At 48.8% G+C, this 23,482-nt stretch overlaps 1 protein-coding gene across 2 annotated transcripts; it reads right to left on the bottom strand.

The window, feature by feature from the left end:
- Positions 1-1,958: 1,958 nt before the first annotated feature.
- On the bottom strand, positions 1,959-23,468 carry LOC146333923 (uncharacterized). Of its 2 annotated transcripts, XM_084825024.1 has the most exons (9): positions 23,362-23,468; positions 22,458-22,610; positions 20,985-21,090; positions 15,899-16,007; positions 12,871-15,780; positions 11,899-12,061; positions 10,566-10,737; positions 9,837-9,966; positions 1,959-6,320 (listed from the first exon to the last, which is right to left on the bottom strand). In XM_084825024.1, the coding sequence occupies exons 1-9, from the start codon at positions 23,466-23,468 to the stop codon at positions 6,148-6,150; spliced, it is 4,023 nt and encodes a 1,340-aa protein (XP_084681150.1). In that variant the 3' UTR covers positions 1,959-6,147. The 2 variants fall into 2 exon arrangements, with proteins under 2 accessions (XP_084681150.1, XP_084681151.1); XM_084825025.1 differs by lacking the exons at positions 1,959-6,320; positions 9,837-9,966 and having other exon boundaries at positions 10,666-10,737; positions 11,897-12,061.
- Positions 23,469-23,482: the final 14 nt, after the last annotated feature.

The following is a 23,482-nucleotide window of genomic DNA, read 5'->3' as shown; positions in this document are numbered from 1 at the left end:
CATGCAGAAGGCCCCAGGTTCAGTCCGTCTCCAGGGAGGATTAGGAAAGAATCCTGCCTGAAGCCCTGGAGAGCCATTGCTGTCAGTCAGTGTAGACAATGCTGAACTGGATGGACCAAGGCGCCGACTTGGTACCAGGTGGCTTCCTGTGGCAGCAGAGCTGAGTAATGCCTGGCACCTTGGAGCTATCAGATATCGGCATCGAGAAGATCAATGCTTGTCCCTGGTCCCACCCCAGATTTGCCTTTTCAGAGACCAAAATAAATATCACATCACGTAGTTATAGAAAGGCTGTTCACTTTCAGTCTTCTTTGTCCTACTAGATTTTGGCCTGTGTTGCAGTCCAAGGCCTTTCAGGCAGTCAGGAAAACTCATCTCTTAATGCCAGAATTGGTGGGTCACCCTCTTGAAGGCCAAGTGAATCCCTATCTACAATTTCCAGTAGCCCACCACTATGATCCCAATAGCAAGAAAGGCATGGGCTCGAACCCTGTGAAGGAAAAAGCATCATGGAGAATATTTGCGGGGGCAAGGAAACACCCAAGCGCTAACAGGGCCACTCTCACAATGGGTGGTTTTAATGCAACGCGGCAGGTTTCCAGACCACACCAGGTTCTTTATCAGGCACGAAACAAACAAATGGCTGTCGATGGTCTTACCATTGTCGGCGCCTGGCAGGTTATGAAACTGGATGCCACAGCTAAAAAGACAGACGAGGCAACGTACCGGCTCACTCACAAGATGATTGGAACGGGCACAGGTGACAGATGTGTGCCAGCCAAAATTTAGCATTTAGCAAAGTTTTTAAAAAACCTTGTGCATAGTATTAAAAATAACACCACAAGCACTACGGGAAGTGACAATTCGCCTCAGCTCCCTGTAGTGTAGGTGAAGGGTGCCACGGCGAGGGTGTGAAATACGGACCCGAGGTCATAACTTCTGAAGCAGCCCCTTTCATGCGGTAAGAGAGAACACAATGAATAAGGCAAGTGCCACAACCAGAGAGAGGGAGTGCGCACAGGGCATGTATGGGCACCTTTGCCTTCAGAGCAGTCCAGTAATGAAATTGTTGTTTATTCGTTCAGTCGCTTCCGACTCTTAGTGACTTCATGGACCAGCCCACGCCAGAGCTTCCTGTCGGCCGCCACCACCCCCAGCTACCCTAAGGTTGAGTCCGTCACCTCCAGAATATCATCCATCCATCTTGCCCTTGGTCGGCCCCTCTTCCTTTGGCCTTCCACTTTCCCTAGCATCAGCATCTTCTCCAGGGTGTCCTGTCTTCCCATTATGTGGCCAAAGTACTGCAGTTTTGCCTTTAATGTCATTCCCTCAAGTGAGCAGTCTGGCTTTATTTCCTGGAGTATGGATTGGTTTGATCTTCTTGCAGTCCAAGGCACTCTCAGAATTTTCCTCCAGCACCACACTTCAAAACCATCTATCTTCCTTCGCTCAGCCTTCCTTATGGTCCAGCTCTCGCAGCCATAGGTTACTACGGGGAATACCATTGCTTTAACTATCCGGACCTTTGTTGTCAGTGTGATGTCTCTGCGCTTAACTATTTTATCAAGATTTGTCATTGCTCTCCTCCCAAGAAGTAAACGTCTTCTGATTTCCTGGCCGCAGTCGGCATCTGCAGTAATCTTTGCGCCTAGAAAGACAAAGTCTGTCACTGCCTCCACGTTTTCTCCCTCTGTTTGCCAGTTCTCAATCAAGCTGGTTGCCATAATCTTGGTTTTTTTGAGGTTTAACTGCAGCCCAGCTTTTGCACTTTCTTCTTTCACCTTCGTCATAAGGTACCTCAGCTCCTCCTCACTTTAGTAATGAAAATGCAGGCCCTTTAAAAAGTAGGCCTTTGCTCCAACCTCCCATCAGGACAGGAAGAGGAACCTGTCAAAATCTTTCAGTAACTAGAGTTGATCCAGGTGTTTTTTATGATCTTCTTAACCTATTCTTTGCCACGAGACTACAGAACTGCCTTCCCCAACCTGGTGCCCTCAAAATATGTTGGACTACAATGCCCATCTTTCCCAGTTACCATGGCCAATGGCAGAAGTGGCTTCCTCCTAAATTCTCTCTTCTTTTTTGCCCAACTATTAAAGATAGAAGAGCCTCACCCAAGAATAAGATATGGGATGCCCTAGATGGAACTAGTACAGGTATTATCATCCCAGTTTCACACACCAAAAGCCTGTGTTTATATATATTTTTTAATCCGCCTAGGTCATCTTATCTTTATTTATTTATTTATTGCATTTATACCCCGCCTTTTTTCCTCTTGGAAGGAACCCAAGGCGGCTTACATTCTCCTCCTCCTCTCCATTTTATCCTCACAACAACAACCCTGTGAGGTGGGTTGGGCTGAGAGTCTGTGACTGGCCCAAAGTCACCCAGTGAGCTTCCATGGCCGAGTGGGGCTAGAACCCTGATCTCCCAGCTCCTAGTCCAACACTCTTGCCACTACACCACACTGGCTCTCACTTTCCAAATGGTTGCCAGCTTGTCAATAACATGTCAGTTTTACTGAGATTTCAGTCTCACACACACACACACACACACACACACCCTAAACAGTTTTGGAAGCAAAACCTCATTCCCGTGATGTTAGGAAGATATAAATCCAGATTGATGAAAAAAACTGAACATCTTCAATGGCGGACATCCATTACAGATCTGTAGTGTGACATGCATGACCTTTTTAAAAAAACTAATTAAATAGTTGAATTACATCAGCATCATTTCTGCAGTATTCCTTCTCCACCTGTCCAGATCCAAGCAAATGTTGTGCCCTTTTTACCTTACTTCTTGAAGGCTTTTATAGGATGTACCAAACCATAATCTGGAATTCAGCCACATAAGACTAGTGCATTTTGGGGGGGGGGGGTGTTGCAGGGGTGGAGAGACCAACTCTGGAAAGCAACAGGTCACACCTAAAACAGGCACTTGTATTTTATCCCAAATTGATTGAAGCTGTCGTAAAAGGAGACATCACTGATGAGGGAGTCAAGTGGCTGCTACAAAGCCACAATTTATTTGGTCCTACAGTGTCAAATGCCATCTCCAACCCACGATCCCTCTGCCTCCTGCCTCTCCACCCGAATCCAGCTCAAGAACATGGCCCCAAAAGTGCAGAGAGCATCCCAGTGGGGAAATCCGCTTGCGTTGCCAGAATTCAAGGCTCCAGCATTCACCTCCAAGCTTGGAAGCCAAACCCGTTGCATCTGCCTGCCTGCCGTGGGGTCTCAAGATGTGTGCCCTCCCACCCTCTATTTTTGCCGCAAAAAAACAGTGTACAAAACTTTGACCCCAGTTGGCAGCGACATAACCGCAACCAACAAGCGGCTCAATATATTTTAAACAGTATTCTTAGATGACTGTTAACCCGCTTGAAATCATACCGCAGCCTTACTTTGGAACTCCCCAAACTCAGCCTACTTACCCTTCACTAGACGACGAAACAGGACTGTGTGGTATAGTGTTACTCCATCCAGACTCTCAAATAAAATAAAGAAGTATTCTATTCTCAACAGATGCAGTTATTTCTTTTGAATCCACAGAGCAGTGAGATTGGGGTGGTTTGAAGAGAGGGGTCTACAAACTGCACCCCAGCACCTCAAGGCGTTTACCGCAATCCTCTGCACCCAAAATCTAGGTCAACCTTCCTCAACCTAGTCCCTTACAGATGTGTTGGACTACAAGCAGGCCTCAGCTAACCATGTTTATCAAGAACTATTAACCACCGACACCTTAAAATGACCCTCTGCAAGCATTAGTATCATATCTGCCCTCCAAATGTATTGAACTCCAACTCCTAGCCAGTTTGTAATGTGAGATTGCAGAACAAGAGGTAAGGAAATTTGATTGGGTTCAGTAGTGACTTAATAGGGGCTATGGTTTCTATGAACCTAGGTTTCTAAGTAGGGATAGGCAACTTGGAGCCCCCCAGAGCTTTTGGCTGACAACTCCCGCCAGCACTGCCAGTGGTGAGGGCTGATGGGAGTTGTAGGCCAAAATAACTGGAGGGCCACTCCTGCTCTAAAGTACCAGCTGCTGGGCGACAAGCAAAGGAAGATGGTTGTTGCCTTCCTACTTGTGAGATTCTCATTGGGGCATCTGGTTGTCCACTGCTGGAAACTGGATGCTGGGTTAGGTGGACCCACCTTAGTCTGATCCGGGAAGGCTCTTCAACTATATAATGCACTAAAAGTCTTTATCATGTACATAGAAACCATAGTCCCTGTTGAGTCCTTGCTTGACCCAATCAAATTTCCTTATCATCGCTTGTTCTGCAATCTCACATTACAAAATGCCTGAAAATTATGGGAGTTGGAGTCCAGACAAGAGTGCTTTGGGTATTGGGTGCCACAGAAATGAAATTAATCATAATCATAACAACACCACATCTGGAAGGTACCAGATTGGGGAAGGCTGTTTTATTGACAAGCAAGACCTGTAAATTTTAGTCTGCACTACATTGGGGCAGTAATCAGGACACAGCATGCAGTGAACTTGTTCAAATGGTTTTCGAGCTGTCACAGGGCTGAGCGGGAAAAGTCAAGGATCACATGCAGAGGGGAGATGGATGAAGGTAAACATTAAGAATATATTGGGAGCACCGGGGAAGAAAGCTGAATTAAATTTAAAAGATCGCCCCATATTTATGCCATGCTACTGACTGCGAGTCACTTACACTGGATTCAGACTAATGCTAAGGAAGAGTCAATTTAGAGCAGAAGCATGAAGTTTGAGGAGCAAAGGGGTGATCTGGAACTGGGCCCATGGCACAGAACAAGGTGATCAGCCCAGCAAGATGCAAATTACAAACTTTGTGAGATACAAAACACAAATCGCAGCCCAAGAACGGAGGAAGAAGTGCCTCTGTTGCAGCACACACATTTAGGCTGTTGTAGCACACATTTAAATAAATGAATAAATAATGGGGGGTGGGGGGAACAGAGGAAGAAGTGACCCAAAGTTATCAAAACACAGGGAAACACTGCCCTGGAGAGAAGGGCAAAGCGTTTATTCCCCACGAAGACGTGGGACTCAAAAAGAGATGCGAGGCAACACCTTGGCATCAGCCCTGATTTATTCTTTTTATCCAATTTTTTTTTTTAATCTTTCCTCCATCCACTGGTTCCTCACAACAACCCTGTGAGCCTGAAAGAGAGAGCCCAGGTGTGCGTGTCTGGGTATTACTCTTCGTCTTTACCACCAAGAGGACTAGAAACCCGCCCTTTTCAGATAAAAGAAACATGAATTCATAGAATCCTAGAACTGGAGGGCGGGGGGAGAGATGGATTATAGGGCATCCAATCTAGCCAATGCTGGCAATTTGAAATTACAGCATCCTCAACACGTGGTGGTCCGAATCCTGTTTCAAGATCTCCAGTGAAGGAGAGCCCCAGGTCATTTTGGAGGATATAAACCACTGCTTTTTTTTTTGTTTTAAGAAGTCAAGTGATTTTGGACTAGAATTCCCGGAGTTCCAGATGCTGTAAAGGTCGCCCACACAGCCTGCTTGCTCAGATGCAGATCACCTCCTCCCTCTCTCGTTCAGAAGGAAGAAAGAGGACCCTATGAGCCAAAATGGAAACCAGCCAGCCTAAGCGAGGAGCATAGAGTCGAGTACCTCAGCCCGATCTGAGCAATCTCATTTCATGTTACATTTCACATGATTCCAGAGAAAAATTGAATAGAAAAGTGTAAAAACAATGTACAAAAGTGCCTGTAACAGAATTTCTTTAAAAACACTATCCGTTGCTACATATAAAAGAGTTTCTGAGAAGACCTCTCACATGCAGGAAGCAGGAAGCGTTGCCTCCCTCCAGTAGCTGGGCCTGCAGCTCCATGCAAAAACTTCTAAACACTGATTCTTTGAGCCTCAGCATCAGGGGACCCAGCGATAAGAAGTTCCATATTCCCAAAGGATTCCCTAAGCCTCACTTAAGCCAGCGTTAAATCGGCAGGGAACCAAGTTCCCACGTCACACACGACTACAAGCCTGACCTATCAGGCATGTCTCGATCGATGCAACACAGGAGAGATAACAATGCTGATCCACGCAGCTGGGTGCCAGCCACGCTAAGGCCCCGCCGGTGGGCCGCTTGGGTGGCAGCCTACCGAGAGAACAGCCAAGGAACCCCTCTATCACTGGCCGGTTTGGATGTCCGCGGGACGCAGCTGCCGCTCCCCCTCTGCCAGGAAGATCTGCATTGCCCTGTGCAGAAGGTGGATGCCCAAGCATCGGCGTCTCTTCATTGGCCAGGCCGCTGCGATGCCATAGTAATTTCCCTTCTTTTGATTGGTCAGCATCTTCAGCCCTGAAGGGAAAAGGGAAAACCACTCAGGACAAGGCTGGGAAGCCATGCAAGAAGAAAGAGAGAGGCAGGCGGCTAGGTGGGCCTTTGCTCATTTGACGGATCTGCTGTGAAGTCCCTGACACGAACGTAAAAGGACCGACGTAATCCACAACTTATCTAAGCCAGCTGCTTGACAGGAACCTGGGAGGCAGAAGCGGGGGACACAGAGGGCTGCTCCAAAGGGTGGGAAGGCCTCAGGGCCACGCCCCAGCAATTAAAAGGGTTTCAGGCGAAAGGGCAGGGGAAGCCCACCCCCTCTGCCTCTCTCCCTGGGACCTTGGTGACCTGTTTCCAGTAAGAGAAGGCAATCGTGGTCTAAATGGCCCAGCTCTGGAGAAGGCACCTCGCTAGGCTGAAGAGATCCGCTGCTGAGCTTTTGGTTCAGAGGGAACAAAATGTGTGGCTTGCATAATATGAGGAAATGCTGAAGGCAAGATATTTTTAGCCTGGAGAACACAAGTGCAGAGGAGGCAGGTGGCGCCAATGTCAGTGGGCCAGTGAATCCGCTCCAGGCTTTAGTCAGAACCAGTCAGAACTCTAAAGCAGGGGTCCCCAGGCCGTGGACTGGTACCGGTCCGTGGCCTGTGAGGAACCAGGCTGCAGCAGAGGGCGTGGGAACCCCCCTTACCTTGGATCCGCGGGGGGGGGATTCGTCCCTCCCCCCCGCCAGAATTCTCGCTGGCCCTGGCCGGCTCTGCTCTGCAGCAAGTCCGCAGAGCTGCTGGCCGGCTCCGGCCGCTGGCAGATTTCCAGCCACTGGGACGCAAATAGTGTCCATGTAGCGGCCACCATTTAATCCCTGTTCAAGTAATAGGCTACATAAATTTTTACATAGCCTATTGCTGCAAAGAACAGGGTCGCAAATGGCGTCCCAGAGGCCGGAAGTCCACCAGCGGCCAGAGCCGGCCGGCAGCTCCGTTGCCTCACCGCAGAGCAGAGCCGGCCAGGGCCAGTGAGGATTCCAGCGGGGGGGAGGGACGGATCACCTCCCCTCCCCCGCGGACCTAAGGTAAGGGGGGTCCCCCCCCGCCCCCGGTCCATGGAAAAATTGTCTTCCACAAGACCGGTCCCTGGTTTCATAAAGGTTGGGGACAGCTGCTATAAAGGAACTGTCCTTTAGAGTTCTGCATGGTTGTGGCTGAAACCCAGAGCAGATTTACATCCCCACTGACATTGGATCCACCCGCCTCCACTGCACAGGTGTGCATGAGAGAGAGAGAGAATGCGCAGAGACATAAGAACATCAGAAGAGCCCTGCTGGATCAGAACAAGGGTCCATCTAGTCCATCATTCTGTTCACACAGTGGCCAACCAGCTGTCAATCAGGAACCCAAAGTAGGGCATGAGCACAACAACACCCTCCCACCCATGTTCCCCAGCAACTGGTGCACACAGGCTCACTGTTTCTGGTACTGGAGGCAGCACAGAGCCATCAAGACTAGTAGCCCTTGATAGCCTCCTCCTCCAGGAATGTGTCCAACCCCCTTCTAAAGCCATCCAAACTGGTGGCCATCGCTGCATCCTGTGACAGCGAGTTCCATAGTTTAACTGTGTTCTGTGTGAAGAAGTACCTCCTTTGATCTGTCCTGCATCTCCCACCCATCAGCTTCATGGGAGGAACCCTTTGGGTGCTCGTATTTGAGAGTGGGAGAAAAATGTCTCCCTCTCCACATTCTCCACACCATGCATGGTTCTGTGGACCGCTATCCTGCCTCCCCTTATTTGCCCTTTTTCTAAGCCAAACACTCCTAACTGTTGTAATCTTCTCTCACAGGGGAGATGCTCCACCCCCTTGATCATTTCAGTTGCCTTTTTCCAGCTCTACACTATATTTTTTGAGGTGCGGTGACGAGAACTGTACGCAGTATTCCAAGTGTGGCCGCACCACAGATTTGCGCAGGGGCAGTATGATATTGGCAGTTTTATTCTCAATTCCTTCTGTAATTATGCCTAACATGGAATTTGCCTTCTTTATAGCGGCCGCACACTGGGCTGACATCTTTCTCGAGCTGTCCAACACAACCCCAAGATCTCCTTCCTGGTCGGTCACCGCTTGCTCAGATCCCATCAGGCTATACTTGAAGTTGGGATTTGTTGCCCCAATGTCCATCGCTTTACACTTGCATACATTGAACCGCATCTGCCATTTAAATGCCCATTCTCCCAGTTTGGAGAGATCCTTTTGGAGCTCTTCACAATCCCTTTCTGTTTTAATCACCCTAAATAATTTAGTGTCATCCGCAAACTTGGCCACTTCACTGCTCACTCCTAATTCCAGATCATTTATGAACAGGTTGAAAAGCATTGGTCCCAATACAGATCCCTGTGGGACCCCACTATTTACTTCCATCCACTGGGAGAATTTACCATTTATTCCTACTCTCTGCGTTCTGTTCTTTAACCAGTTACTGATCCATAAGAGGACCTGTCCTCTTTTTCCATGACTGCTAAGTTTGCTCAGGAGTCTTTGGTGAGGGATTTTGTCAAAAGCCTTTTGGAAGTCCAAGTAAACACTGTCTACCGGATCACCCGTCTACATGTTTATTGACACTCTCAGGCTAGTGAGACAGGACTTACCTTTGCGGAAGCTGTGTTGATCCTTTTTCGGCAGGGCTTGTCCTTCAATGTGCTTATTAATTTTATCTTTAATAATGCCTTCAACCAATTTACCTGGAACAGACATTAAGCTAACTGGCCTATAATTTCCTAGATCCCCCTGGATCCCTTTCTGAAAATCGGTGTTACATTGGCCATCTTCTAGCACTCTGGTATAGAGGCTGATCTTAAGGACCTGTTGCATATTTTGGTTAGAAGATCAGCAATTTCATATTTGAGTTCTTTGAGAACTCTAGGATGGAGACCGTCTGAGCCTGGTGATTTATTTGCTTTCAATTTATCAAAAGAATTTTATCTTTTGTCACCACTATTTGCTGGACTCTTCAAATCCCTGAAGGGTGTCACACAGAAGAGGGCAAAACCTTTGGCCACCCCAGAGTGCAAGACTAGACCCAAAGGGCCCAAAAGTTACAGGAGGGTAGATTTCTACTGGCCATTAGGATAATCTGCTTGATGGTAAGAGCAGTTTGACAATGGGGCCCATGACCGAGAAGGGCGGGGGCTCTCCCTCACTGGAGATTTTCAAATAGAGGCTGGATGGCCATAAATGAGGGATATTCTAGTTCAGGATGGCCGGCATCAAGCAGGGGGTTAGACTAGATGCCCTCCAAGCTCCCCTCCAACTCTGATTCTGCAATATCAGGGGACTGATTAAGTAGGCCTGTGAGAAACAGTCTGTATCGCTTCCGCTCATCCTCCATCTTTGTTCTCCAAAGCCCTCTGAATAAACCTCGCCAAGCTTTAGCTGGAACCCCTGACATCCCTGCCTGCCCATTTGCTGCTCGCCAAGGAGGGAACCTGCGGCTGTATCTCAGCACCCCTCCGACACTGGAAGGCGCCTCCTCTTCTGTCGAGCCTTACCAATGGCGTCCAGCATGCAGGCCTCTCGCGTGTAGGCCTCCACCGGGATGACATTCTGGAAGCAGTGCATGGAAATAACGCCCTGCCCGCTGGCCCAGATTTCTAGGATGTGCTGGACCTTGGAACATACCTGTGGACAGAGAGGAGTCTTAGCAACAGTGGTGAGGAAGCAAACATTCCTCCCCTACCCTGACAAATCATGCTTGCTTTCCAAGTTGCATCATGGCATAAGAACTGCAGGTTTGTGGGATCAGACCAAGATGCTCTGGAAAGCCCCCAAACGTCTCTTAGTGACCCCTAGCACAGGGGTTGGGAACCTCAGGACCAGGGACCAAATCTGGCCCTCGACCACTGATGGTTTGATAGTTTCCCGGCTTTGGTGAAGTTTTCCTCTTCTGACTTGCCTCTACTAAGGTTTAATGACTGACAGTAAGAGTGTTAACCTAAAATATATTGGTATTTTTTATATTTTTGGCCTCAAACCTTTGGCTTTTGGTCCTGCCCAGCACTGGAGTCCCTAGGAGCTCTTCCAAAATGGAATTCAGGCCCCACCCTTTTTGTAATCCAGGGGTAGCGGGCCTCTGAATTTGGAGGTTCCGTTCAGCTGGCAAGGCAAATAGGTGCCGAAAGGCGTCTCCTCTTCCCATTAAATTTGTCTACAGGCAGTGGAGAGACCACAGGCGAGATCATGTCACCACCGCATGGCGGTTGGTTTCCCAGAGTCCGCACCTGGCCTCCCCGCCTTCCCGGACCATCCTTGTAGCAGGTCAAGGCTTCGTAGAGGTGAGAGTATGGCCTGGAGCGCTTCCCTTTGCCCACGTAGAAGATGGCACTGACGAAGGTCCAGAAGCATTCTGCCTGGCTTATGAACCGGCAGCGGAAGGGCAGGTTCTGGGTCACCCTGCAAAAGAGCCCAGGAGGGAGATGAGGTAAGGAGGCACTGGCAGGCAAGCGCCAAGAGGAGGAGGGTGCAAGCGGAAGAGAGGCTACCCACTGTTGCTGCCGAGGGCATCAGAGGGAGAAGCGGCAGCAGCCCTCCAGCCATGCCCATGACCTGCTGAACTCTGCAACTAAGAATCCAGTGCCTGGATTTGCTTTTTCCTCCTCCCTCCCCATCCCCTTTCCTTCTGTGTCATGTTGCTTAGACTGTCAGCCTGCAGGCAGGGACTGCCTAATTTCATATCTTTGTAAGCCACCTTGGGAGCCTTTTTGGCTAGAGAATGGGATAAATATGCTATAAATAAATAAACTCCAAGACCAAAGTGGCTTGTCTGGATCCTACAACAGACCTACGCATTCCACGTAGCTGAAAGCCTGACTCTCAGGAGCCTATCGCTCGATGGAATAGCTCATCCTCTGCCTGCAGAATGTCCAGAAGGTTCAGCAAGAGGCAGCTTCCTATGTTTGTAATTAAATTAGTCCTTTATTCAGAAACATGAGGGCTGGAAACTTTATGTTTAGAGGAAGGGCTGTAAGCTCAGTGGTAGAACACCTGCATTGCATGCAAAAGATCCCGGGTTCAATCCCTGGCCACTCCAGGCAGGGCTGGGAAAGACCCCTGCCTGAAACCCTGAAGAGCAGCAGCCAATCAATGGAGTCCAGATCGGGGTGGACAGAAGAAGGCGCTCCAGACCTTTTGGACTTCATCTCCCAGAAACCCCTGCCAGCATGGCCAATAGTCAGGAATGCTGGGAGTTGGAATGGCTAACGGCCATGCCAGCTGGAGCGATGGGAGCTGTAGTCCAACACATCTGGAGAAAACCAGGTTGAGGAAAGTTGGGCCAGTCACTGAGGCTTTCTGGCACACGCCGCACACGGTTCAGCTACGGTGGGGCAAGATGAGTGGATTTGCACCTCCGTGATCTTGCCAAAGCTTGGAGGATGTCAGGAGCGGGGGGGGGGGGGGGGGGCAGCTCTTGATTAGAAATAGCAAGTCCAGAATGTGGGTTTAGCCTCCTGCCTTCCCCAAGCTTATTTGGGTCTGAGTGGTTGGGAATGAAGCATCCCTTCTACCCAGGAGGCAAGGAGTAAAAGAAACACAAAGGCAGCAGATATGTCACACCTGGGATCCAAGAGCAGGTAGTTGAAGCTGGACTTGAGCACACCTTCCCGCCACTTCTTGCTCTTGTCTGGCTGGTCGAACTGTCTGGACAGAGCCATCTCGTCATCTTGGCCATCCGGGATTTGGTATGTTTCCAGGGTGGAAGAAAGTTCCGGGCTGTAGCCTGGATGCAAGCAAAGAACATGTCAAAACCCCACCCCAAAAGACAGGTAAGTTAACACACAACCAGGGATGCACAGACAGACAGACAGACAGACAGACGAAAGACAGACAGACATGCAGGGATGGGGCGCTGCAAAATCACCCTGGGAAGTGACTTGCAAAGGGCACTGTTCATTCCTCACCATTTTGCTGCAGGCCCCTAAATGTGTGAAATCCAGAACTAGTTATATGTCCAACTGATGACTGCCCAGCCTCTCTAGAAGACCTCCAGCCAGGGAGAGCCCACCACCGCTCAAGGTCATTGGTTCCATTGTTCTGACTGCCAAGATGTCTCTTGTAACATTCAACCAAAATCTATCCTCCTGCAACTTTACCCCCTTTAGATCAGCCTTTCTCAACCTGATGCTGTCCAGATGTGTTGGCCCACACATCTGGAGAGCACCAGGTCGGGGAAGGTTGACCTAGAGTGAGTCCTTCACCCTCGGGGCAGCAGAGAACAGGTCCCTGACCTCTTCTATCTGACAGCCCTTCAGGGATTTGAAGGGTGCAGTCATATCCTCTTATGCTGGGACCCTTTTGTGCAGCTATCCTTTTGGTTTGGGCTTCTATAGCTGTTTTGGGTTCCTCTCAATTGTGTCCTATCGTGTCCTCCCCCTCACCCCAGTCACCTCTGCTCCAGCCTAAACATACGCAGTCACTTCCACCTTTCCTCGTGGGACTCATTTTCCCTACCCCTCACAGCTGATGTTCCACAACACCCTTCCAAAGGATTCCACCCACACTAGACCCCAAAGAAAAGCAGCAACCCACCTGCAGAGCCTTTCCGGGCCTTGATCTTGGGGTCGCTCATCAGCTTCTCCAGCAGCTGCAAGTAAACCTTCCTGGTGATCCTTGTCACGGGTCCTGGATTGACCCCGAAGTCATGCAGCTTGCGGAACAGGACTTCATCTGAAAGGTGATGCAGCTCCGGGGTGGCCTGTGGGGGGGCATCCCCCTCACTCGCCTGCCCCACCGCTTGGGCTGTATATGCCTGCCAGTCATAGATGATGGTGTCTTCGGAGCTGATGTTGGCGACGGAATCGTCCGAGCACGGAATGTGCCGCTCGATCAGCGTATGTCCTTTGTCCTCATCCACGTACAAGTACTCCACTGGCTCAGCGGTGCTCAGGTTCACTGGCCGGCCACCAGGCGACAACGGGACATCCTGCCTGATGGGGCTCAGCCTTCCTGAGGTTCCTGGCACAAAGGGCTGCACTCTGGTGGACATCCTGCTGAAGCTAACCCTTGAGGGTTTGGGTGGTCTCCTGGCCTCACCACACCAGGCACCCAGCCGCTCCGGATCAGTCCCAGACGGCGCAGTACCTCGCGCTTCCTGGGTGGTGCAATCCCCCTCTCCAGCACCAGCGGACAGCTTGCCCTCATCCAAACCCACAGTGGGATCAGTGCCAAGGTTTACAGCTGACCAGTCGTCACCTCTTGGGACGTCTTTTCCTGAGTTTGTTAGCACAGCCAGGCTGGTGACAGATGGGCCTGATGGGCTACATTTTGGGGTCCTGGCTGGCTTAACAGCGCTGGGGACAGCTGCAATTAACTGGGTGTTACCTGGCTCACCGGTCTCCTCTCCCACCATGGAAGGTGGGTCCCCGTGCCTCGGGCCATCAGCCCAGTTCCATGCTTCGCTGGAGGTCGGGGTCCTCCCCTCAGGGTTTCTCACTCGCCTGGGGCGCCTCGGCATCTCCAGGGTGTCATCAAAAAGAGAGGAGGAGCTGCTGCTGTCATGTGTGGCTGATGCAGTCATGCGGCTTTTGGTCCGGGGAGTAACGTGGCAGGGTCTGTAGTTTGGCTGCAGCAACGGCGAGTGGCAAACCTTGGTTGCAAACATCATTGACCTCAGCTTTGCTTCCAGGCTGGTGGATTCCTCTTCCTTGGCATTTGCTGTTTGATGTGGGAAAGGCATCGTGTCATCCACTGTTCGATGTAGGACAGGCATTGTGTCATCCACTGTTCGATGTGGGACAGGCATTGTGTCATCCACATCCCCACACGTCCTGGGCGAGACGGGGCTCTCATCGCCTAGGAAAGACTTCATTTCTTCAGATGCCCTCGGTATAAGCACTGTGTCCGGAGTCCACAAGCTTTCTCTTCTCTCCTCCACCTCCTGGGCGCTCAGTGAGAGATCCGATTGTCGCACACCCCTTCTCCTCTCTTCCTCAGTCAACTCTGCCAATGCCGCAGATGACACCACAGTTCCTCTGAATTCACCTCGGAGCTCCCGAGTAGCAACTCGTTCACCAGTCATGTCAGAGGAACTTTCCGGAAGAACCGTATTCTCTGCTCCAGATGTCATGCATTTCTGTGGTTCCTGCAACAATGGCAGTGTATTCAGGCTCTGATTCTCCCCCTTTGGCGAAGGACGCTCTGCGAGAACCCCATCCTGGGACATTCTAGAGAGACACAGCTCCCTAATGTTTCCAGAGCATTCATCCTTTCCAGTGTTGTGGAGGTCCAAAGCTTGCCTCTCAGCAGATGTCTTGGAAAAAGTTTCTCTAAAACCAGTTCCATCATGGAAATGCCGCAGACTCTCAGATCTGGCAGGAGAGATCCTCTCGCTAATGGCTGGTGCCACCAATGTCTCTATACGCTCTTCCAAGCTCCACATTGGTGTCCTGGAACTGTTGTTCCTGATGCTGCCTGAGCTGCCCGGAAAACAGTCCAAGGTGGCCTCCCGTTCTTGAGGCTTGCTGCAGCGTGGTGCTTCTGTGGCACTCATGTAGCATTCACTGTCACACAAAGTGTATTGGCTGCACCTGCTGCCATCTGTACTCCTGAACAATGACTTCCCACTCACAGAGCATCCATCCGGGTTCCCTGAGGCCCTCGACAGGAACGCCAAGTCGACCATGGTCTTTTCCAAGTCTGATACGGCCGTGGAGTTCGCCCGGGAGAAGAGGTAGACATGATTGGGTGAGGTGACATCCAGCCCTTCCTCACTGGTGAGCTTCACTACAAGATCTGGATCAAGGAAGCTGTTGCACTGGGAAAGGTTAAGGGTAGTGTTGGCATCCTGCATGCCAAGAAGGTGATCTACTTTACATTCAGACTTAATTGCACAGGTAAGAGACTTGGGGGTCTCCTGGGATCCATTAGTGCTTGGTATTTCAGGGTACACCCTGGACGTGCAAGACTCAGAGTCGATTAAAACAGTGTGGAGAACTCCATTTAGATCTGGAGGCAACCGGCAATCTGCAGCAGTTTCAATGTAGTGAGATTGGATTGCACTGTTTGCTGCCAGTCTGGGATGCTCGGATCCGTCACTGGGGACACCCCGTACTGCAGTACAATTCAAGGTTTGTCCAACAGCATCGCCACATGAGAACAAATGGTTGGATGAAGCTGCCGGCTGAGCACGGAGGTCACACTGCTCAGATGACGTGCTGCATCGCCAAGAATACTCCGTGAGAAACGAAGCAGAGAACCGGTCCTCAAAGGAGTGGTTTTTGTCCTGGCAATTCCCCAGGATAGTGCAATCTGGATGGCTCTTTGTAGTCGGTACAACAGGACGAGAGAAGGAGCTGCATGCCCCCACATATCGAAGAGTCTTGTTCAGAGATGACTGTGGAGTTCCGCTTAACTGATGGGGATCATAAAGCCTTGAAATGCTACCAGTTTCCAAAAGGTCTTCAGTCACGGTGGAGAGAAAGCTGTCTGTTCTTCGGTCGGCTGAATAAAAGATAAGAGAGAGGCAAACAACACTAAGGTTATATTTAAATCAGGCATTGGGAAAGATAAAGTTGTAGAGTTTGGGACTCTTGGGGTCCAGATGGTTCCTGGCACTTACGCCTCCAGCTGCTCTGCTCCTCACTAGTGTCTTCCAGGGACTTTTGTAGGATACGGACACACATCTCGTTCCCCTGCTCCAAAGCCAGATTGAGGGCTGTGTTCCCATCCTGAGAGGCAGATGGAGAAGAACATTCCTTATAACCAGCCCTGTTTGTCTTCCTAATTCCCTTCATGCTGGTAGTTCCCCATTTAGCTGGACAGGTCATTGATTCCAAGGGACCATTTTGACATGCGTGAGCTTCAACTCCACAACTATTTATGGCACCGTTTGCCCTGGAACTGTTACTTCCATGACACAGCTCTGATATAACCACAAGCCACAGTTAAAGAAGTGAAGCATCTCAATCAAGGAGCCATGATTTGCGACTGGCAGCCAAATTAGAATCAGAAACCATGGTTTGAAGTGGGGTTTTAAAAGTATGGTTTGTGCCAACAATGGCTTGGAGTAGCATCTGAATAGACAAACCAGAAGCTGGAGCTGCCCGACAGATACAGGGGGACCCTGCAGATGGAAAGAGAAAGTAGACAAGCACTCCCAAATCATCGTTTGCCTCTCATACATTTGTGGGATTGAACTATGACTTGGATTGTAAACTATGGCTAGTGCAAACTCTGGAACTGAATCCATACGTGAGACTGGTCCCCCAAAGTGAGATTTGCTTCCTTGTCCTTTCCTTCCTCAATTTACATTGTTTGAGACAATGAAGCGCAAATAAGGCAGCCCAGTTTGTCAGAACTCAACTGCTCAGTTACCCAATTTGGCTGTTCTAATGCGTCATACAAGGGATCCCTGAATGTTGCAATCAGCGGCTGAGGCAGAACCGAGTAAGTGATGGTCTTTATAATTTCAGAATGGAGAACAGATCGTCCCAGCATTGCTGCAAGCAGAAATCTTTCTGCATCAGAGGACAGGGGTGGTGTTAGAAGTCAGACTAGTCAGGCACATGCTAAAGACCCAGGGGCTCAGAAGAGCCTAACACTGACCTTGCTGCCCCTTGCAGATGTTTACCTGGCCATAGTGTTTATTATGAGATTGGACAAACCACTGCTCTGTTCCACAGCAGGAGGCCACCATGTTATTTCCCAAAAATTCAATTTGGGGCACACATCTTAGAGATTTTTTTTCCTGCTTACCATCCAGCCTCAACAATGGTTCCAAATGGACTCAGACACTTGCTTCATTTTTGTGTGGACTTTTTAGCATCCTTTTAGTTAAAGATGTTATGCAACCATTGCTTTGAATCCCCCCCCCCCCCACTAACAGACTGATATTTTTGTAGAAATCTGGCAGAAATTCAGTCCTGCCCAGCATTCAGCCCTGGATGAAAAAGCCAAATTTGTAATTTAAAGATCAATTCCCTCTCCTTTTCTGAAAATTCAGGTTTTATTGCCACGAGAACAGCTAAAGGCTACACGCACAAACATACTCTGCAACACAAAAGCCACCCCAAAACACAAAATCCATGCCTTACGTTGTAAACCCCCTAGGGCAGGGACCTGGGCTAATGTTAAAAAGGTTTGTTGTTGTTCAGTCGTTCAGTCGTGTCCAACTCTTCGTGACCCCATGGACCATAGCACGCCAGGCCTTCCTGTCCTGCGCACTCTCCCGGAGTGTGCTCAGGTTCATATTCATTGCATCGGTGATGCTATCTAGCCATCTCATCCTCTGCCGTCCCCTTCTCCTTTTGCCCTCAGTCTTTCCCAGCATCAGGGTCTTTTCCAGAGAGTTTTCTCTTCGCATTAGGTGGCCAAAATATTTGAGCTTCAGCTTCAGGATCTGTCCTTCCAATGAGCACTCAGGGTTGATTTCCTTTAGGACTGACTGATCTGACCTCCTTGCAGTCCAGGGGACTCGTAAGAGTCTTCTCCAGCACCACAGTTCGAAAGCATCAATTCTTCGGCGCTCAGCCTTCCTTATAGTCCACCTCTCAAAGCCATACATTACTACTGGGAAAACCATAGCTTTGATTAGATGGACCTTTGTTGGCAAGGTGATGTCTCTGCTTCTGACTATGCTGTCTAGGTGTGCCACAGCTTTCCTCCCAAGGAACAAGCGTCTTTTAATTTCATGGCTACAGTCACCGTCTGTGGTGATCTTGGAGCCCAAGAAAGTAAAATCTGTCACTGCTTCCATTTCTTCCCCTTCTATATGCCAGGAAGTGATAGGGCCAGATGCCATGATCTTCGTTTTTTTAGTGTTGAGTTTCAGACCAGCTTTTGCACTCTCCTCTTTCACCCTCAACAAGAGGCTCTTGAGATCCTCTTCACTTTCTGCCATTAGGGTGGTATCGTCTGCATATCGGAGGTTGTTGATAATTCTCCCAGCAATCTTAATTCCAACCTCTGATTCATCCAACCCGGCATTTCTCATGATGTACTCTGCATATAAGTTAAATAAGCAGGGTGACAATATGCAGCCTTGTCGTACTCCTTTCCCAATTTGGAACCAATCGGTTGTTCCATGTCCGGTTCGTACTGTTGCTTCTTGACCCTCGCACAGGTTTCTCAGGAGACAGGTAAGGTGGTCTGGTACTCCCATCACTTTCAGAATTTGCCACAGTTTGTTGTGATCCACACAATCAAAGGCTTTAGCGTAGTCAATGAAGCAGAAATAGACGTTTTTCTGGAATTCTCTTGCTTTCTCCATAATGCAGCGAATGTTGGCGATTTGATCTCTAGTTCCTCTACCTCTTCGAAACCCAGCTTGTACTTCCGGTAGTTCTCGGTTCACATGCTGCTGAAGCCTAGCTTGTAGGATTTTGAGCATCACCTTGCTGGCATGTGAAATGAGCGCAATTGTGCGGTAGTTTGAACACTCTTTGGCGTTGCCCTTCTTTGGAATTGGAATGTAAACTGACCTTTTCCAGTCTTGTGGCCACTGTTGAGTGTTCCAGATTTGTTGGCATATTGAATGCAGCACTTTAACAGCATCATCTTTTAGGATTTTAAATAGCTCAGCTGGAATACTGTCATCTCCGCTAGCTTTGTTGTTACTAATGCTTCCTAAGGCCCACTTGACTTCACTCTCGAGGATGTCCGGCTCAAGTTCAGTGACCGCACTATCATGGCTATCAAGGACATTACTATCATGGCTATCAAGGACAATAAGATCTTTCCTATATCGTTCTTCTGTGTATTCTTTCCACCTCTTCTTAATCTCATCTGCTTCTGTGAGGTCCCTGCCTTCTTTGTCCTTTATCATGCCCGTCTTTGCACAAAACGTTCCCTTGAGATCTCCGACTTTCTTGAAGATATCTCTAGTCTTTCCCATTCTGTTGTTTTCCTCGATTTCCTTGCATTGTTCATTTAAGAAGGCCTTCTTGTCTCTCCTTGCTATGCTCCGGAACTCTGCATTCAGTTGGATATATCTTCCCCTTTCTCCCTTGCTTTTCGCTTCCCTTCTTTCCTCAGCTACTTGTAAAGCCTCATCAGACAGCCACTTGGCTTTCTTGCATTTCTTTTTCTTTGGGATGGATTTCGTTGCTGCCTCCTGAACAATGTTACGGACCTCCGTCCATAGTTCCTCAGGCACTCTATCTATCAGGTCTAATCCCTGAAATCTATTCCTCACCTCCACTGTATATTCATCAGGGATATGATTGAGGTCATACCTGAATGGTTTAGTGGTTTTCCCTACGTTCTTCAATTTCAGCCGAAATTTTGCAAGAAGGAGCTCATGATCTGAGCCACAGTCAGCTCCAGGTCTTGTTTTTACGGACTGTATGGAGCTTCTCCATCTTTGGCTGCAAAGGACATAATCAATCTGATTTCGATATTGACCATCTGGTGATGTCCATGTGTAGAGTCGTCTCTTGTGCTGCTGGAAAAGAGTGTTTGCTGTGATCAGCGTGTTCTCTTGACAAAACTCTATTAGCTTTTGTCCTGCTTCATTTTGTACACCAAGGCCATGCCTGCCTGTTATCCCAGTGATTTCCTGACTTCCTACTTTAGCATTCCAGTCCCCTATGATGAAGAGGATATCTTTTTTTGGTGTTAGTTCTAGAAGGTGTTGGAGGTCTTCATAGAACCGATCAACCTCAGCTTCTTCGGCATCAGTGGTTGGGGCATAGACTTGAATTACTGTGATGTTGAATGGTTTGCCTTGGATTCGTACTGAGATCATTCTATCGTTTTTAAGATTGTACCCCAGTACTGCATTTATTTATTTATTTATTTATTTCATTTCTATACCGCCCAATAGCCGAAGCTCTCTGGGCGGTTCACAAAAACTAAAACCAAACAACACACAATAAAACAATTTAAAATATATAGAACATTAAAACCACAATATAACAATACAACCACAATAAAACCTAGCAGCAGGACAGGAGTTTAAAATACAGATTTAAAACAGCAAAGATAAAAATTTAGAAAGCTAAAATGCCTGGGAAAATAAAAAGGTCTTCACCTGGCACCGAAAGGAGTACAATGTAGGCGCCAGGCGAACCTCACTAGGGAGCTCATTCCAGAGCCGGGGTGCCACAACAGAAAAAGCCCTCCTCCTAGTAGCCACCCTTTTCCCACCCTTTTGTTGACTATGAGTGCTACTCCATTTCTTCTAAGGGATTCTTGGCCACAATAGTAGAGATGATGGTCACCTGAATTAAATTCGCCCATTCCTGTCCATTTTAGTTCGCTGATTCCCAAGATGTCGATGTTCAATCTTGCCATCTCATGTTTGGACACCTCCCGACCTGAGGGGCTCATCTTCCGGCATCATGTTAAAAAGGTTACAATCCTATGAAAACTCATTTTGGAGCAAGTCCAAAGTCTATGTGATTTACTTCTGAGTAAGGATAGATACGCCTGAGCAAAAACTATCAGGTTGCTGACAGCAAAGCGTCGATACCAGAGACCAGCTAAAGCAGCCTTCTCGAAACTTCTCCAGATGTTTCAGGCTACAACGCCAGGCACTCCTGACCATTGGCCATGTTGGCTCGGGCTGACGGGAGCTGAAGTCGAAAACATCCAGAGGAAAAGGTGGAGCTAAGCAGTCATACCTCCCAAAAGAGAAGCAGCAAGGGCATCACGAAACAGGATCTCTCCCACACCCGTCTACATCCAATTTCCCAGTTTGGGCTCACCTGGTCTTCGAGTCGGGGGTTCCCTCCTTCCATCAGCAAGAGCCTTAAGCAGGTGTAGCAACCCCAGGATGCTGCAACGTGTAATGGGGTGAGATCATCGACAGACCTGAGGCACAAGAATACAAAACGGGCAAATTCTTCTTCTCCAACATATACCCCTGGGGCTTCTGAACGTCAAGAGCTCTGAGCAGCATCTTGTTACCTAGAACAGCTGGCCAAATACTTCCGGAAAGCCCACAAGCAAATTACCAAATCCCCAGCCTTTGCCTGTCATCTGTATTCAAAGAAGTACTGCCCCTTTACCTAACTGCCATTCTCATCCGGGTGATGATCTAGCACTTTCAGAACATAAGCAGAGCCATGCTGGATCAGGCCAAGCTGGGTCTCCTACCAGTAGCTGACAAGATCCTTCGAGGGGCTCTGCAAGCAGGGCACGGGAGTGACTGCTCAGCCTCAGCCACCCATCAGCCTCAGCCAGCATGGCCCATGGATCACAGATTATGCGACTTGCCGTCCAAAACATCTGGAAGCCGCCGGGTTGGGGGAAGGCGGTGCAGACCAGCAGTCCCCAACCCAGGGGTCCCCAAAGCAGCCCCCGCAACAGGGTCCCCAATGGGGTGCCTGCAGGTACCCATTTTTTCTGACTTTTTAAATAAACGTACATGGATTTGTATGAAATGCATACAACTTTCCAACAATTATGCATGGGCTTCAACAGAAGAAGATCAAATATCCAAATAAGTATCCATTTGAAGGTGGCATCTATGTGCCACCCATTCAAATATTGAAAGCACTATAAAGTCCTGCATCCACTGCATTGTAGGAGTGTTTATTCTTCTAATGTTGTAATATCAGTTTTTAGCTGTCAAAAGGGTACGGAGAATCCTTTTACTCTGACCGTTTGTTAATTTCCACGAAGCAGATAAATAATGTAAAAGAGCATGTACGTCAGTGAATATTAAAGACCGCTCCAGTACAAAATTTATCTGTCTAACAACCTCCCCCACAAAAGAAGCAACTACTGGACATTATCAAAACATCAGTTTAAAAGAAGGCTTTGCTGTATTGCACTGCCAGCAATTAGCCGAATTAGACAATCTCTTATTAAAGAAACATTGTGGCATACAACTGACACGGAACAGAAGTTCCTGCTAAATAAGATGCCGCCAAATACCCATAGATGCAACAGGTAGACGCTAAAACTGACCAGGCATTTTGCAGTGGTGCCCACAGCATGGTCTCAAATTCTCAAATGTGCCCATGGGTCCAAAATGTTTGGGGATCTCTGCCCCAATCTGTTGCCCTCCAGCTGTGTTGGATTACAAGTCCAATCAGCCCTGGCCAGCAGGACTAATGGTCACAGATGATGGGCCTTACAACCCAAACCATCTGGAGGGTTGGGGTAGGTGGCCGCTTTGCACGCTCAGATGGATCCCAGGGGTGGATTCAAAGCTTTCCCCCGCTCCAGAGTACCTGACGTTGGGGTCTCCACCATACTGGAGGATGAGTCTGAGGCACCGAATCCCACTCTCTTGTTCCACGCCAGCCGCAAGATGGATTGCAGCGATCCCCTCTGGCAGAACCAAGTTGGGGTCAGCGCCCCTTTGGAGGAGGGCTTCTACCATCCTGGAAAGCAAGAGGGAGAAAGAGCTTCGAGGCGGAAGGGAAGCCCCCGCAAGGCACCCGAGGCGAAAGCCAGACTGCTCTGAGCATTCCCCTTCCGCTCCCAGTCCCAGACCAGTTCCGCACACTGCTCACTCTAGATCATCCTCTCTAATTGCAACCTTGGGTGTGCACACCAGTCATTTGTAAGAGAAAACGCACATCTGCAGCAAACAACAACAACAAAGGTTCACTTGCAGATGGGAATTTCTTCAGCAGAAACAAGTTTTTGAGAAACACACACACAAAACAAAAGGCTTGTTTTCAAACAAATAAGCACAATTTATTTTGTTTTCAAAACAAATAAGCACAATGGGCTGCAGATGTGGTATTTTGAATGAAAATTGGTTTTAGCTATTCTATACGTTGTATGTTTTAATCATTCCATTGTAAGTCGCCTTGGGTCTTTTTAAAGCGAAGGGGGACTAAGAAACTCAAATTATTATTATTATTAACTTGACTTGTAGCCCGCCTTCCTACCCAAAAATGGCACCCAAGGTGGTTAAATGGCACCCAAGGTGGATCAATGTGGTTTCTTGGTTTGGAAGGTGATGGGTCGTTTTTGTTTGGAGAAGCAATCGCCTTTTTGCAAACAGAAGCAACATAAAGACAGAAGGGTGTATGTAAAGAAATAGCAAAAGAAATCCACTTGTGCAAGCGAACGAAACAAAAAAACACAGTGCACGTGTACAGGCGCATCCACACGTGCACTTACGCGTCCCCCTCGCCTCTCAGCGCCTCGCAGAGTTTGCCAGCGAGCTGTAGAGCGGTCATCCTACCACTAGGGGGAACCCAAGGGAAAGCAGGGGCACGTCTGCGCATGCTCAGCGCCGCGG

Source organism: Heloderma suspectum, chromosome W (genome assembly GCF_057233095.1).
Source record: "Heloderma suspectum isolate Gila_16-S chromosome W, 16-S_ref, whole genome shotgun sequence".
NCBI lineage: Eukaryota > Metazoa > Chordata > Lepidosauria > Squamata > Helodermatidae > Heloderma > Heloderma suspectum.
This window is presented reverse-complemented; position numbering and strand designations above follow the sequence as displayed.